This window comes from Anolis sagrei, chromosome 3 (assembly GCF_037176765.1).
Source record: "Anolis sagrei isolate rAnoSag1 chromosome 3, rAnoSag1.mat, whole genome shotgun sequence".
NCBI lineage: Eukaryota > Metazoa > Chordata > Lepidosauria > Squamata > Dactyloidae > Anolis > Anolis sagrei.
The window spans coordinates 3,694,024-3,710,960 of NC_090023.1; the positions used below are offsets into that span (position 1 = coordinate 3,694,024).

Below are 16,937 nucleotides of genomic sequence, written 5' to 3' on the forward strand. Positions count from 1 at the left end.
ATTCTATAACATTGAGGGCATCTACATTGTAGAAATAATGCATGCTTGACCCCACTTTAACTGCCATGGCTCAATGCTAAGGAATGATTGGAGTTGTAGCTGTGCAAGGCCATTAGTCTTCCTTGCCAAAGAGTGCTGATGCGCCACCAAACTACAACTCCCAATATTCTACAGCATTGAGGGCATCTACACTGTACAAATAATGCATGCTTGACCCCACTTTAACTACCATGGCTCAATGCTATGGAACTCTGAGAGTTGTAGATGTGTAAGGCCATTAGTCTTCCTTGCCAAAGGGAGCTGATGCCCCACTGAACTACAACTCCCAGGATTCCATAGCATTGGGCGCATCAACACTGTACAAATGATGCATGCTTGACCCCACCTTAACTACCATGGCTCAATGCTATGAAACCCTGGGAGTTGTAGCTGTGCAAAGCCATTAGTCTTCCTGCCAAAGGGTGCTGATGCCCCACCGAACTACAACTCCCAGGATTCCATAGCACTGGGGCCATTTACACTGTACAAATAATGCATGCATGACCCCACTTTAACTGCCATGGCTCAATGCTATGGAACTCTGGGAGTTGTAGTTGTGCAAGGCCATTAGTCTTCCTGCCAAAGGGTGCTGATGCCCCACCGAACTACAATTCCCAGGATTCTATAACATTGAGGGCATCTACATTGTAGAAATAATGCATGCTTGACCCCACTTTAACTGCCATGGCTCAATGCTAAGGAATCATTGGAGTTGTAGTTGTGCAAGGCCATTAGTCTTCCTGCCAATGGGTGCTGACACCCCACTGAACTACAACTCCCAATATTCTACAGCATTGAGGACATCTACACTGTACAAATAATGCATGCTTGACCCCACTTTAACTGCCATGGCTCAATGCTATGAAACCCTGGGAGTTGTAGTTGTGCAAGGGCATTAATCTTCCTTGCCAAAGGGTGCTGATGCCCCACCGAACTACAATTCCCAGGATTCTATAGCATTGGGCGCATCAACGCTGAACAAATAATGCATGCATGACCTCACTTTAACTGCCGTGGCTCAATGCTATGGAACTCTGGGAGTTGTAGATGTGCAAGGACATTAGTCTTCCTTGCCAAAGAGTGCTGACACCCCACCGAACTACAACTCCCAGGATTCCATAGCATTGGGCACATCAACACTGCTTGACCCCACTTTACCTGCTGTGGTTCAATGCTATGGAATCCTGGGAGTTGTAGTTGTGCAAAGTCATTAGTCTTCCTGCCAAAGGGTGCTGATGCCCCACCAAACTACAACTCCCAGGATTCCATAGCATTGGGGGCATCTACACTGTAGAAATAATGCATGCTTGACCCCATTTTAACAGCCATGGCTCAATGCTATGGAATTTTGGGAGTTGTAGTTGTGCAAGGCCATTAGTCTTCCTGCCAATGGGTGCTGACACCCCACTGAACTACAACTCCCGGGATTCCATAGCATTGGGCACATCAACACTGCTTGACCCCACTTTACCTGCTGTGGTTCAATGCTATGGAATCCTGGGAGTTGTAGTTGTGCAAAGTCATTAGTCTTCCTGCCAAAGGGTGCTGATGCCCCACCAAACTACAACTCCCAGGATTCCATAGCATTGGGGGCATCTACACTGTAGAAATAATGCATGCTTGACCCCATTTTAACAGCCATGGCTCAATGCTATGGAATTTTGGGAGTTGTAGTTGTGCAAGGCCATTAGTCTTCCTGCCAATGGGTGCTGACACCCCACTGAACTACAACTCCCGGGATTCCATAGCATTGGGCTCATCAACACTATACAAATAATGCATGCTTGACCCTACTTTAGCTACCATAGCTCAATGTTATGGAACTCTGGGAGTTGTAGATGTGCAAGGGCATTAGTCTTCCTGCCAAAGGGCGCTGATGCCCCATCAAACTACGACTCCCAGGACTGCCGTGGCTCAATGCTATGGAATCCTGGAAGTTGTACTTTGCACTCTTTGGGCAGAAAAGGCTATAAACCTTGTAAAACTACAACTCCCAGGCGTCCATAGCCATAGAATAGTGTCAAACTGCATTCCATCTATAGTGTAGATACACCCTTGCAAAGCCACCACTTGGAAACAACACAAATATTCAGTCTTTGTGTCCCCAAACACTCTCCTCTCAGGGGACATTCTGTCTTTTGCGACCTGGACTCTCCTACCAAGGCAAACAGTTGCTTTCCTGCCATTTTCGGACGCGGCGGCCTCCCTCCTTCCATTTCCGCCGCTGGAGACACACAGAGGATCCGATAGAGTTTCTGTTGCCACGATGTGATGCTGGTCACTAAGCAACTCCCTGACAAAATTAGTGCAGGGAACTATTTGTGGGATGGACCACATGGCTAAGCATGCCGGCACCCAACGCCCGAGGCTGTGCACATGACGGGGTGAGGCGGGCTCATGTTCGGCCCAGCAATGAATGGAGAAGGGCTGCAACATCCATGTATAAGGACACTAAGGGGATCCCTTGCCACAGACTCCTCATAGCCAACCCCCAGGAGATGGTTTGGCAGTAGTCAGAGGCGGCCCTAGGTAATTTTCAAAGGTAAGCAAACAGTATTTTGGCGCCCCCCCCCCCCCCAACCAATTGTTGATATATATTTTCTGTTTGTCGTGGGAGTTCTGTGTGCCATATTTGGTTCAATTCCATCATTGTTGGAGTTCAGAATGCTCTTTGATTGTAGGTGAACTATATATCCCAGTAACTACACTTGCCACACTTGCTCCCTTGCCTGGCCCGCTTTGGGTCCGGAGGCGTGCCTGAAGACCCCAGCGTGTGCACCAAAAGTCACCTCTTCTCCTGACTTTCTCCTCAGCCATTGGGACCGAGAGAGAGAGAGAGAGAGAGAGGTGGAGATGCCCACCTTTCCTGAAGGTAGGCGCAAAAACAAAGGAGGGAGCTGAGGTGGGAGATACCTCCAGCCGGAGGGGCTCTCTCTCTCTCTCTCTCTCTTGGTCCCAATGACTGAAGAGAAAGTCAGGAGAAGAGGCGACTTTTGGTGCGCACGCCGGGGTCTTCAGACACGCCTCCGGACCCGAAGTGGGCCAGACGCGGTGGCTCCACCCCTTGGCCCACCCGCGGATTGGGGAGAGGAGAGGAGGCGGGTGGAGCGCCGGGGGATCGGGAAAGGGAGCCGGTCATGGGGAAGGGATACAACGCGGAGAACGATTGAGCGCCGGCTCTGCTCACACACCCGGTGGCGGTGTGGAGCGGGAACGAGAGGGGCTAGGCGAGGCTCAAGGGCCCGGCCCCTTTGGGAAGTGGATCGCCCGGCAGCGAGGCGAGAAAGCTGAGACTCCCCCCAGACTGCTAGGGCTTTTGTGAGCTGAGGGGGCGCTTCTCAAGTGGTGGTCGAGGGGCATTTACAGAAACGCCTCTGCGCCCCTGGCAAAAAAAAAGGTGTTCTGCGACCGCTTACTTCGCGTAATGGACGAGCCGCCCCTGGCAGTAGTCACTTCAACTAGATCATACTGAGAATTCTTGGAGAACAGGAGAAGTCCCAACAGACTGGAGGAGGGCCAATGTGGTCGACGTCTTTGAGAAGAGAAAGAAAGAGGACCCAAACAATGACTGAGGCACATCAAGATCAGGAAAGATACTGGAGCAGATCACGAAGGAGGATGTTTGCAATCACTTAGGAAGGAATGCCGCAATTAATCACTCAGTACCTCACCCGCCTCATAGAAAACCTGCTACAAAACAGGAGCTTTTTTGTTGAGTTCCAGGGCCAGAGAAGCAGATGGCGGAAACAGAAGAACGGCCTGCCTCAGGGGAGCGTGCTCGCTCCATCCATGTTCAACATCTACACAAATGACCAGCCACTAGAATCACAGAATCATAGAATCAAAGAGTTGGAAGAGACCTCCTGGGCCATCATCCAGTCCAACCCCATTCTGCCAAGAGGCAGGAATATTGCATTCAAATCACCCCTGACAGATGGCCATCCAACCTCTGTTTAAAAGCTTCCAAAGAAGGGGCCTCCACCACACTCTGGGGCAGAGAGTTCCACTGCTGAACGACTCTCACAGTCAGGAAGTTCTTCCTCATGTTCAGATGGAATCTCCTTGCTCATAACTTGGAGACTGTCTGTACTAGAAATGGGAAGACTGGAAAAATTGTTATTTGCAGCGGGGTGCCCTCATTTGGCCCCACTCTAGCCATGCAGGATAAGAGGGGGGTCTATTGAAGACCTCAATCCGCCTTAACTTGCCCTTGTCTGCTTAAGATGGATCTCTTTTTTGCCACGGCATTTGCACAAATGGGTTGGTGACAGATGTCATGTCTGGAGCTCCTGTCTTCCTTCAATCCCCTCCCAGGGGGAATTGTAGTTTTCTTGTCTCCCTTCACGTTCATGACAGCACAAGGTATTTATTTTCAAAGCGCCGACAGGGAGATCAGGGGCAATTTCCGTCAGGCAGCTGTTTTGCAAGATGCCAAAGAGCCCATCGCCTGCAGTCAGTCACAGCCAGGAGGAGCAGTCGGATATCAGATGTGACAAGAGACCTTCTGCCCTAAAAGGATAATGATGTCCTTTCATTCAAACAGCCCAGGATCTCAGTCATAGGGTGCAAAGCCAGGCTGAAGCTAAAGGGACAAACTCTTGAAATCGCGTCCCTACCTGCAGACCTGCTCGACTACAATACCCATCATCCCCAGACAGCATGCTTTGTGCAAGACGACAGGGATTATATTCAGGGATATCTAAAAGGGAATAAAGGTATTGCTTGTGGTGTTACAAGGAAGAAATACACTTGGTCCTCCATATTTGTGGTCAAAAAGTAAAGCAATTGTGTATGGTGATGGGGCCAAAACAGGGTCACAAAATAAAATTGGAAGGGGCACCCAGAGGCCACCTAGTCCAACCCTCTTTTGCTCAATGCAAGGTCTCCAGCTAAAACAGCGTTTCTCAACCTGGGGGTCGGGACCCCTGAGGGCTCACCAAAGACCATCAGAAAACACAGTCTTTTCTTTTGGTCATGAGGGTTCTTTGTGGGAAGTTTGGCCCCATTCTATTGTTGGTGAGTTTCAGAATGCTCTTTGATTGTAGGTGAACTATAAATCCTAGCAACTACAACTCCCAAACATCAAGGTCTGTTTTCACCAAACTCCACCAGTGTTCACATGTGGTCATAATAAGTATCCATGTCAAGTTTGGTCCAGATCCATCATTGTTTGAGTCCACAGTGCTCTCTGGATGTAACTAAAGGAGGATGAACATGAGGAAGAACTTCCTGACTGTGAGAGCTGTTCAGCAGTGGAACTCTCTGCCCCGGAGTGTGGTGGAGGCTCCTTCTTTGGAAGCTTTTAAACAGAGGCTGGATGGCCATCTGTCAGGGGTGATTTGAATGCAATATTCCTGCTTCTTGGCAGAATGGGTTTGGACTGGATGATGGCCCATGAGGTCTCTTCCAACTCTTTGATTCTATGATTCAATTGTGATGGGGCCAAAACAGGATCACAAAATAAAGTTGGAAGGGGCACCCAGAGGCCACCTAGTCCAACCCTCTTTTGCTCAATGCAAGGTCTCCAGCTACTGCAGTGATTCTCAACCTGGCGTCCCCAGATGTTGTTGGACTTCAACTCCCAGAAATCCTAACAGCTGGTAAACTGACTAGGATTCCTGGGGATTGTAGGCCAAAACACCTGGGGACCCACAGGTTGAGAACCACTGAGCTAAAGTATCCCAAGAACGGAGCTGTCTAACTTCCTTTTTGAGCTGTCCAGAGAAGTTGTGGTGGAAACTCCTTTTTTGGGGGCTTTTAAGCAGAGTCTGGGTGGTCATCTGTCAAGGGTGATTGGATTGTGCTTTTCCTGTATGGAAGAAGGGGGTTTGACTAGATAAACATGAGCCAACAATGTGATGCGGTGGCAAAAAAAGCCAATGGGATTTTGTCCTGCATCAATAGGAGTCTAGTGGCTAGATCCAGGGAAGTCATGCTCCCCGTGCTCTATTCCGCTTTGGTTAGACCACTTTACCTGGAATCACACTGTGTGCAATTCTGGGCACCATGATTGAAGGGAGTTGGGACTGGATGGCCTTAAGGAAGCATTTCTCAACTTGTGGTCAGGTGTGAAAAAGATCTCGGAGTTCTCGTGGACAACAAGTTAAACATAAGCCAACAATGTGATGTGGCGGCAAAAAAAGCCAATGGGATTTTGGCCTGCATCAAGAGGAGCATAGTGTCTAGATCCAGGGAAGTCCTGCTCCCCATGCTCTATTCTGCCTTGGTTAGACCACACCTGGAATATTGTGTCCAATTCTGGGCACCACAATTGAAGAGAGATATTGACAAGCTAGAATGTGTCCAGAGGAGGGAGACTCAAAGGATCAAGGGTCTGGAGAACAAGCCCTATGAGGAGTGGCTTAAAGAGCTGGGCATGTTTAGCCTGAAGAAGAGAAGGCTGAGAGGAGATATGATGAGGGCTATGTATAAATATGTGAGAGGAAGTCATAGGCAGGAGGGAGCAAGCTTGTTTTCTGCTTCCCTGGAGACTAGAACACAATGGAAGAATGGCTTCAAACTACAAGAGAGGAGATTCCATCTGAACATGAGGAAGAATTTCCTGACTCTGAGAGCTGTTTAGCAGTGGAACTCTCTGCCTCGGAGAGTGGTGGAGGCTCCTTCTTTGGAGGTTTTTAAACAGAGGCTGGATGGCCATCTGTCGGGGGTGCTTTGAATGTGATTTTCCTGCTTCTTGGCAGAATGGGGTTGGACTGGGTGGCCCAGGAGGTCTCTTCCAACTCTAGGATTCTAAGAACGTCCTGACAGTAAGAACTGGTCAACAGTGGAAATTGCTTCTATCAGAGAATCTAGTAAAGTCTTATTTGCTGGAACCTGGATGGCTATGTGTTGGGAGGGGGTTGGATGGTGTCTTCCTGCCTAACAGAATGGGGTTGGACTGGATGACCTTTAGGGATCCCTTCCAACTCTATGATATTCTCTGGTTCCCATTGTATGGGTGACTCTAGAGAAGTTAGAGAGGAATGCAAAAATCTTCCTGTGTGAACACATTTTGAGCTCTGCTGCCAACAGCCGGATTCCCTGCCGAGTTCCTATATTGAAGTGACCTTAACAGATTGGAGAGCTGGGCTAAAACTAACCAAATTAATTTCAACAGGGGAGACATTTAAGGAAGGAAAAAAAATTGGAATGCACAGATATAAGATGAATGACACCTGGCTTGACAACAGTCTAAGTGAAAGGGATCTAGGAGTCTTTATGGATCACAAGCTGAACATGAGCCAACAGCGTGATGCGGCAGCTCAAAAGGCCCATCTGATTCTAGGCTATTAGACAATAGATTCACCCTGTGGCTCCTCCATGATGGCAACAATATTGGACAGCAATGGCTCCCAAAGTGACCCATTTAAAGTGGCAATGGTGTCAAACAGGGATGTGTTTTTGCCCCAACCTTATTTTCCATCTCCATCGCTATGAAACTTCACCTTGTTGATGGGAAGCTTCCCACCGGAGTGGAAATCATCTGTCGAACAGATGGCAAGCTATTTAACCTCAGCAGACTGAAAGCCAAAACCAAAGTAACAACATCTATTATAGAACTCCAGTATGCTGATGACAATGTCGTCTGTGCGCATTCAGAAGAAGACCTACAAGCCACTCTAAACACCTTCGCAGAAGCATACTGTCCAGAGGAGGGCGACTAAAATGATCAAGGGTCTGGAGAACAAGCCCTATGAGGAGCGGCTTAAGGAGCTGGGCATGTTTAGCCTGAAGAAGAGAAGCCTGAGAGGAGATATGATAGCCATGTATAAATATGTGAGAGGAAGCCACAGGGAGGAGGAGGGAGCAAGCTTGTTTTCTGCTTCCCTGGAGACTAGGACGCAGTGGAACAATGGCTTCAAATTACAAGAGAGGAGATTCCATCTGAACATGAGAAAGAACTTCCTGACTGTGAGAGCCGTTCAGCAGTGGAACTCTCTGCCCCGGAGCGTGGTGGAGGCTCCTTCTTTGGAAGCTTTGAAACAAAGGCTGGATGGCCATCTGTCAGGGGTGATTTGAATGCAATATTCCTGCTTCTTGGCAGAATGGGGTTGGACTGGGTGGCCCAGGAGGTCTCTTCCAACTCTTTGATTCTATGATTCTATGATTCTATGATTCTATGATTCTATTGTGATGGGGCCAAAACAGGATCACAAAATAAAGTTGGAAGGGGCAACCAGAGGCCACCTAGTCCAACCCTCTTTTGCTCAATGCAAGGTCTCCAGCTAAAGTATCCCCAGAAGGGAGCTATCCAACTTCCTTTTGGAGCTGTCCAGAGAAGTTGTGGTGGAAACTCCTTTTTTGGCAGAGTTGGGATGGTCATCTGTCAAGGGTGATTGGATTGTGCTTTTCCTGCATGGAAGAAAGGGGTTTGACTAGATAAACATGAGCCAACAACGTGATGTGGTGGCAAAAAAAAGCCAATGGGATTGTGGCCTGCATCAACAGGAGCCTAGTGCCTAGATCTAGGGAAGTCCTGCTCCCCATGCTCTATTCCACCTTGGTTAAACCACCAGCATTGAAGTGATGGTCCTCTGCCATCAGCTCCGCCGGACCGACCATGTTGTCCAGATGCCCGACCACCATCTCCCAAAGCAGTTACTCAAGAATGGAAAACGGAGTGTTGGTGGACAGGAAAAGAAATTTAAAGATGGGCTCAAAGCCATCCTTAAAAACTCTGGCATAGACACTGAGAACTGGGAAGCCCTGGCCCTTGAGACCTCCAGCTGGAGGTCAGCTGTGACCAGCAGTGCTGCAGAATTTGAGGAGGCGTGAATGGAGGGTGAAAGGGAGAAGCGTGCCAAGAGGAAGGCGCGTCAAGCCAACCCTGACTGGGACCGCCTCCCATCTGGAAACCAATGCCCTCACTGTGGGAGAAGATGCAGGTCAAGAATAGGGCTCCACAGCCACCTACGAACCCACCCCCAGGACACCGAACTTGGAGGACCATCATCCTTGGACTACGAGGGATCGCCTAAGTAAGTAAGTAAGTAAGTAAGTAAGACACCTGGAATATTGTATCCAATTCTGGGCACCACAATTCAAGAGAGATGTTGACTCTAAGTTGGAATGTGTCCAGAGGAGGGCGACTAAAATGATCCAGGGTCTGGAGAACAAGCCCTATGTGGAGCGGCTTAAGGAGCTGGGCATGTTTAGCTTGAAGAAGAGAAGGCTGAGAGGAGACATGATAGCCATGTATAAATATGTGAGAGGAAGCCACAGGGAGGAGGAGGGAGCAAGCTTGTTTACTGCTACCCTGGAGACTAGGACACAATGGAACAATGGCTTCAAACTACAAGAAAGAAGATTCCATCTGAACACGAGGAAGAACTTCCTGACTGTGAGAGCCGTTCAGCAGTGGAACTCTCTGCCCCGGAGTGTGGTGGAGGCTCCTTCTTTGGAAGCTTTTAAGCAGAGGCTGGATGGCCATCTGTCAGGGGTGATTTGAATGCAATATTCCTGCTTCTTGGCAGGGGGTTGGACTGGATGGCCCATGAGGTCTCTTCCAACTCTAGGATTCTATGATTCTAAGAACGTCCTGACAGTCAGAGCTGATCAGCAGAGAATCTAGTAAAGTCTTCTTCTCGGGAACCTGGATGGCTATCTGTTGGGGGTGGCGGGATTGGATGGTGTCTTCCTGCCTAACAGAATGGGGTTGGACTGGATGATCTTTAGGGGTCCCTTCAACTCTATTATATTCTCCAGTTCCCATTGTGTAGGTGACTCTAGAGAAGTTAGAGAGAAATGCAAAAATCTTCCTGTGTTAACACATTTTTAGCTCTGCTGCCAACAGCCGGATTCCCTGCCGAGTTCCTATATTGCAGTGACCTTAACAGATTGGAGAGCTGGGCTAAAACTAACCAAATTAATTTCAACAGGGGAGACATTTAAGGAAGGAAAAAAAATTGGAATGCACAGATATAAGATGAATGACACCTGGCTTGACAACAGTCCAAGTAAAAGGGATCTAGGAGTCTTTGTGAATCACAAGATGGACATGAGCCAACAGCGTGATGCAGCAGCTCAAAAGGCCCATGCGATTCTAGGCTACTAGATGATAGGTTCACCCTGTGGCTCCTCCATGATGGCAACAATCTTGGACAGCAATGGCTCCCAAGGTGACCCATTTAAGGTGGCAATGGTGTCAAACAGGGATGTGTTTTTGCCCCAACCTTACTTTCCATCTCCATCTCTATGATACAACAGGATACCCTGTTGATGGGGCGCTTCCGACTGGTGGAAATCATCTGTCGAACAGAAGGCAAGCTGTTTAACCTCAGCAGACTGAAAGCCAAAAGCAAGGTAACAACAACATCTATTATAGAACTCCAGTATGCTGATGACAACGTCATCTGTGCGCATTCAGAAGAAGACCTACAAGCCACTCTAAACACCTTCGCAGAAGCATACTGTCCAGAGGAGGGCGACTAAAATGATCAAGGGTCTGGAGAACAAGCCCTATGAGGAGCGGCTTAAGGAGCTGGGCATGTTTAGCCTGAAGAAGAGAAGGCTGGGAGGAGAAATGATAAGAGCCATGTATAAATATGTGAGAGGAAGCCACAGGGAGGAGGAGGGAGCAAGCTTGTTTTCTGCTTCCTTGGAGACTAGGACGCGGAGCAATGGCTTCAAACTACAAGAGAGGAGATTCCATCTGAACATTAGGAAGAACTTCCTGACTGTGAGAGCTGTTCAGCAGTGGAACTCTCTGCCCCGGAGTGTGGTGGAGGCTCCTTCTTTGGCAGCTTTTAAACAGAGGCTGGATGGCCATCTGTCAGGGGTGATTTGAATGCAATATTCCTGCTTCTTGGCAGAATGGGGTTGGACTGGATGGCCCATGAGGTCTATTCCAACTCTTTGATTCTACGATTCTATACGAGAAGCTCGGCCTGTCATTGAACATAGAGAAAATGAAAGTCCTCTTCCAGCAGGCACCGGCCAATCCCTCTCCAATGCCAGAGATACAGCTTAATGGCATAACATTAGAAAATGTTGACCATTTGCACTCCCTTGGCAGCCACCTCTCCACCAAAGTCAACACTGACACTGAAATTCAACACCGTCTGAACTCTGCGAGTACAGCATTTCTCCGAATGAAGCAGAGAGTGTTTGAAGACTGGGACATCCGTAGGGAGACCAAGATGCTTGTTTATAAAGCCATTGTCCTCCCAACCCTGCTATATGCCTGCGAAACGTGGACTGTCTACAGTGTCTATATATTGCCACAATATACAATATAATATAATATAATATAAAATATATAATAACAATAATAATATAATATTAATATAATATCCCTAATATCTTAGTCCCTTGGGAAGAGCCCAATATTCAGAGATGAATCCCAGGCACTTGAACCTCATGTGCATGTGTGCTGTATTGTTATGTACATAAAAATAGAATAATAATAATAATAATAATAATAATATATCCCAGACCCTTGCGAAGAGCCCCAATATTCAGAGATGAATCCCAAACATGTGGACCTCATGTGCATATGTGCTGTGTTGTTATGTACATGTAAATAATAATAATAATAATAATAATAATAATAATAATATTCGTTCCAAGGAGACCCTGAAATACAGTTATCTTAGGGTCACTATAAGGCAGAAATGACACAAAGGAACACAAATGCAATACATATTTGCAGTGTGATTGGCAATCCCCATGTCAGGAGGGAAATAAATCTGTTCTGAGAGCTTTGCAGAAGCACCTTGGAGTCCTTCTTCAAAGCCTCGAAGCCTGGAATGTGCCCACAGGAGGGTGACTAAAATGATCAAGCGTCTGGAGAACAAGCCCTATGAGGAGCGGCTTAAAGAGCTGGGCATGTTTAGCCTGAAGAAGAGAAGGCTGAGAGGAGACATGATAGCCATGTATAAATATGTGAGAGAGGAAGCCACAGGGAGGAGGAGGGAGCACGCTTCCTTTCTGCTTCCTTGGAGACTAGGACGCAATGGAACAATGGCTTCAAACTACAAGAGAGGAGATTCCATCTGAACATGAGGAAGAACTTCCTGACTGTGAGAGCCGTTCAGCAGTGGAACTCTCTGCCCCGGAGTGTGGTGGAGGTTCCTTCTTTGGAAGCTTTTAAACGGAGGATGGATGGCCATCTGTCAGGGGTGATTTGAATGCAATATTCCTGCTTCTTGGCAGAAGGGGGTTGGACTGGATGATGACCCAGGAGGTCTCTTCCAACTCTTTGATTCTATGATTCCATGACTGTGAGAGGAGTTCAGCAGTGGAACTCTCTGCCCCGGAGTGTGGTGGAGGCTCCTTCTTTGGAAGCTTTGAAACAGAGGCTGGATGGCCATCTGTCAGGGGTGCTTTGAATGCAATATTCCTGCTTCTTGGCAGAATGGGGTTGGACTGGATGGCCCATGGGGTCTCTTCCAACTCTTTGATTCTATTATTCTATGAGTGTATTTGTCCCCTGATGGTCGTGGAAACTATCTGATGCCGTTGTCTGCCAGCAAAACCTGTGTTCTTAAAGGAAATTATATGTGTGGGAATAAATGCCATCACAGACTGACTTGGAAACCTCTCTCGTCGCTTGGTGTGTGCCATCTGGAAGCGCTGGCAACGGCGAAATGCCACTCCGTGTTGGTGATCCTCCAACGTGAAATCTTGAAACCTGAAGGAGGGGAAGCGTGCCGAGGTCTCACGGCAACTCAGGGCTTCCCAGGCTCTAGGGGCAGCTTCAAGGCTGGCAAGTTGTCCTTGGCATCCACCCACCCTCCCCTTCCCGCCCAGTCTGCCCAGTATAAGCAGCACTCTGGGCACTGGGGGCACTGGTGTCGGCCTCACCTCCCTCCTCCCTGTTTGAGACCAACTGGTGCCAAGCAACCCTGCTGCCAACAGCGATTTAACTGTATGTCATCTATCTATCTATCTACTGAGCATCTGCCTGCCTGCCTGTCTGTTTATCTATCTAACAAGTCAATCTGCCTGTATTTTCATTCAGCGTCGATCTCACTCTCATCTGTCCTTCTATCGGACTCTCTGTACGTCTCTTTCAACCAGTCAATTAATCTGTTCTTTCTGGCTCTTTTTTTCCTTTTCAATATATATGTCAGATTTCCAGGCTTTCTTTCCAATCAGTCTATCTCTTATCTATGTATCCTCTGTCGTTCCAATCAGTCATACAATCAGTCATATTTTCAGTCACTTCCTTCCTTCCTTCCTTCCTTCCTTCCTTCCTTCCTTCCTTCTTTCCTCTCTTTCTCTTGTTATCAGACTATTATCTATCTATCTGTCTTTGTAATCAGCCTATCTGTCTGTCTGTCTGTCTGTCTGTCTATCTATCTATTTCCAATTACTTTGTCTGTCTATATTATCATTTGGCATCTATCAATAATCTATCTTTCAATCAGCTTATCTCTCTCTCTCTCTCTCTATGCATCTGTGCATCTATCTATCTATGTATCTATCCATCCATTCACCTATCTTTCTCTCTCTCTATCATCTACCTACCTACTCATCCATCCATCCATCCATCCATCTATCCATCTATGCATCTATCCACTCACCCACCCACCCATCCAACTATGTATGTATGTATGTATGTATGTATGCATGTATCTATCTATCTATCTATCTATCTATCACCCATCTATCTATCCATCCATGCATCTATCCACCCATCCAACTATCTATCTATCTATCTATCTATCATCTACCTACCTACTCATCCATCCATCTATCCATGTATCTATCCATCCATTCATCCACCCACCCACCCACGCATCCAACTATCTATCTATCATCTACCTACCTACTCATCCATCCATCCACCCACCCATTCACCCACCCTCCCACCTATCTATCTATCTATCTATCTATCTATCTATCTATCATCTACCTACCTACTAATCTATCCATCCATCAATCCATCCATCTATGCATCTATCCATCTATCTATCTATCTATCTATCTATCTATCTATCTATCTCTCTATGCATCTATCTATCTATGCATCTATCCATCCATTCACCTATCTATCTATCTCTCTGTCATCTACCTACCTACTCATCCATCCATCCATCTATCCATCTATGCATCTATCCACTCACCCACCCACCCATTCAACTATGTATGTATGTATGTATGTATGTATGCATGCATGCATGCATCTCTCTATCTATCTCTCTATCTATCTATCATCTATCTATCTATCCATCCATGCATCTATCCACCCATCCAACTATCTATCTATCTATCTATCTATCTATCATCTACCTACCTACTCATCCATCCATCTATCCATGTATCTATCCATCCATTCATCCACCCACCCACCCACGCATCCAACTATCTATCTATCATCTACCTACCTACTCATCCATCCATCCACCCACCCATTCACCCATTCACCCACCCTCCCACCTATCTATCTATCTATCTATCTATCATCTACCTACCTACTAATCTATCCATCCATCAATCCATCCATCTATGCATCTATCCATCTATCTATCTATCCATCTATCTATCTATCTATCTATCTATCTATCTATCTCTCTATGCATCTATCTATCTATGCATCTATCCATCCATTCACCTATCTATCTATCTCTCTATCATCTACCTACCTACTCATCCATCCATCCATCTATCCATCTATGCATCTATCCACTCACCCACCCACCCATTCAACTATGTATGTATGTATGTATGTATGTATGCATGCATGCATGCATGCATCTCTCTATCTATCTCTCTATCTATCTATCATCTATCTATCTATCTATCCATGCATCTATCCACCCATCCAACTATCTATCTATCTATCTATCTATCTATCTATCTATCTATCATCTACCTACCTACTCATCCATCCATCTATCCATCTATGTATCTATCCATCCATTCATCCACCCACCCACCCATCCAACTATCTATCTATCATCTACCTACCTACTCATCTATCCATCCATCCACCCATTCACCCACCCTCCCATCTATCTATCTATCTATCTATCTATCTATCTATCAATCATCTACCTACCTACTCATCTATCCATCCATCTATGCATCTATGCATCTATGCATCTATGCATCTATGCATCTATGCATCTATCTATCTATCTATCTATCTATCTATCTATCTATCTATCTATCATCTACCTACCTACTCATCTATCCATCCATCCAACTATCTTACCATGTATCCATCTAACTATCTATCCCTCCATCCCTCCATCTATCTATCTATCTATCTATCTATCTATCTATCTATCTATCTATCATCTACCTACCTACTCATCTATCCATCTATCCATCCATTCATCTATCTATCTATCATCTACCTACCTACTCATCCATCCATGCGGCTGTCCATCCATGACTTTGCAGCTGCAAGGCTTCTCAATGTTAATCAAGTTTGCTAATTGCAACATTCACACTTGCTTCAATCAGACAAGAGTTCTTTCTCCCTCCCTGAACAGTCCACAGATACATATACAGTAGGCTTGGTTGACTTTAAAAAATGGTTCAAAGCTCATTTGGGATGTAGGGGGCATTGGTGGTTCAATTCTAAAGTCACTTCCGAATTTCTTTTTAAAAAAATTAAAAACTTTCCGAAACTTTCAAAACTTCCGAATCGTTTCATTAATGACAGACAGACATGCATGCGCAGTGGGGGGAAAACAGCACTGGCACTGAGGAAACTTTAAGGGACTCTCCCTCCCTCATTTTTAGACCAATCCTAATGAAACTTGCCACAATGGTAGAACACATGGACCACTGTTAGCTCACCAAATTTCCTAACATTTGACTTCTCCATGAATTTTTGGCAAATTTTCAATTTCTTTATAAAAACATTTTTAATAATAAAGAATACCTGTTCCTGGTTTGAAAGTATCATTTCCTGTTGCATTGGGTGGTCTTTGCTTTGAAAGTAGTTGTTTTACTCCAGAAACTTTGTTTGTGTGGCAAAAACTGTGTTAAATTGGTAGAGAATGGAAATCATATTCCAGACCCCATCAAGGAACATCGAGAATGATCCCCTTCTTTTGGGCAGAAAGACACCATCCAAACTCTCCTGACATCCATTTGCTTCCTCTACGGAGTTGGAGGGGACCCTCAAGACTCATCCACCCGTTTATTCCTTTTTCCAGATGCAATCAATCATTTTTATTTTCTCATTACCTACTGATGTAAAGGGATGGCTGGCCGTGGCTGGCTTCCCCAGGGCCTTGTTCATGGCAATCAGGCCAAAGTGAAATGGTTGGTTTTTAAGCAGTTTATGTTCTCTTGGCTTTGCAAAAGTTGCTTATTACTTTGCTGCCTTCTTTAGACACCTTTGTCTATCTTATATTTAGACAAAGACTGCTACAGACAGCTATAGGGGTCCTTCAGCCATTTTGGCTAATGAGCAGCTAGGCAGTGTGCAAAATGTAGTTTAACAACAGGGCATTTTGCAATCTCTACCATTGGGGGCCTGGCCTCCACAAACTACAACAATGGCTGTGCTTAGCCATGACCACTTTATCCCTCCCTTGCATCGCCAGGAGAGGGAAAACATGAGATTTTAAAACTATTTAGGCTTTACCAAAGTTTCTTAATGGACCTGAAAATTAAAATAACCTTGGGAAACATCCAAACATTATGGAATATTTCCAGAAAGAAAAGGTAAATGGTTCACATTCGGATTTCCCCCCGCCCACACACCTTTCCTGCATGGTTCAAAACAGCTTCAAACAGCTTCAAAAGTCAAAAGTCAAAAGTCAAGGTTCACAGCTTGGGTGTGACCCTGGATTCGTCGCTGAGCCTGGAGCCCCAGGTCTCGGCGGTGACCAGGGGAGCATTTGCACAGCTCAGGCTCATGCGCCAGCTGCGCCCGTATCTTGGGAAGTCTGACTTGGCCACGGTGGTACACGCTCTTGTCACATCCCGCCTAG

At 46.3% G+C, this 16,937-nt stretch overlaps 1 protein-coding gene across 4 annotated transcripts in view; it reads right to left on the reverse strand.

The window, feature by feature from the left end:
• The window catches only part of PDE2A (phosphodiesterase 2A), a 505,312-nt gene that overhangs the window by 266,459 nt on the left and 221,916 nt on the right, over positions 1–16,937 (reverse strand). The window contains exon 1 of one of the 4 annotated variants that reach the window (XM_067466419.1): positions 2,199–2,261. The exons of the other annotated variants lie outside the window; for them this stretch is intronic. Within the exon in view, the coding sequence (XP_067322520.1) occupies positions 2,199–2,255 (57 nt within the window). The 5' untranslated portion in view covers positions 2,256–2,261. Of the gene's footprint in view, positions 1–2,198; positions 2,262–16,937 lie in introns of those variants that run through there. 4 annotated transcript variants of the gene reach the window in all.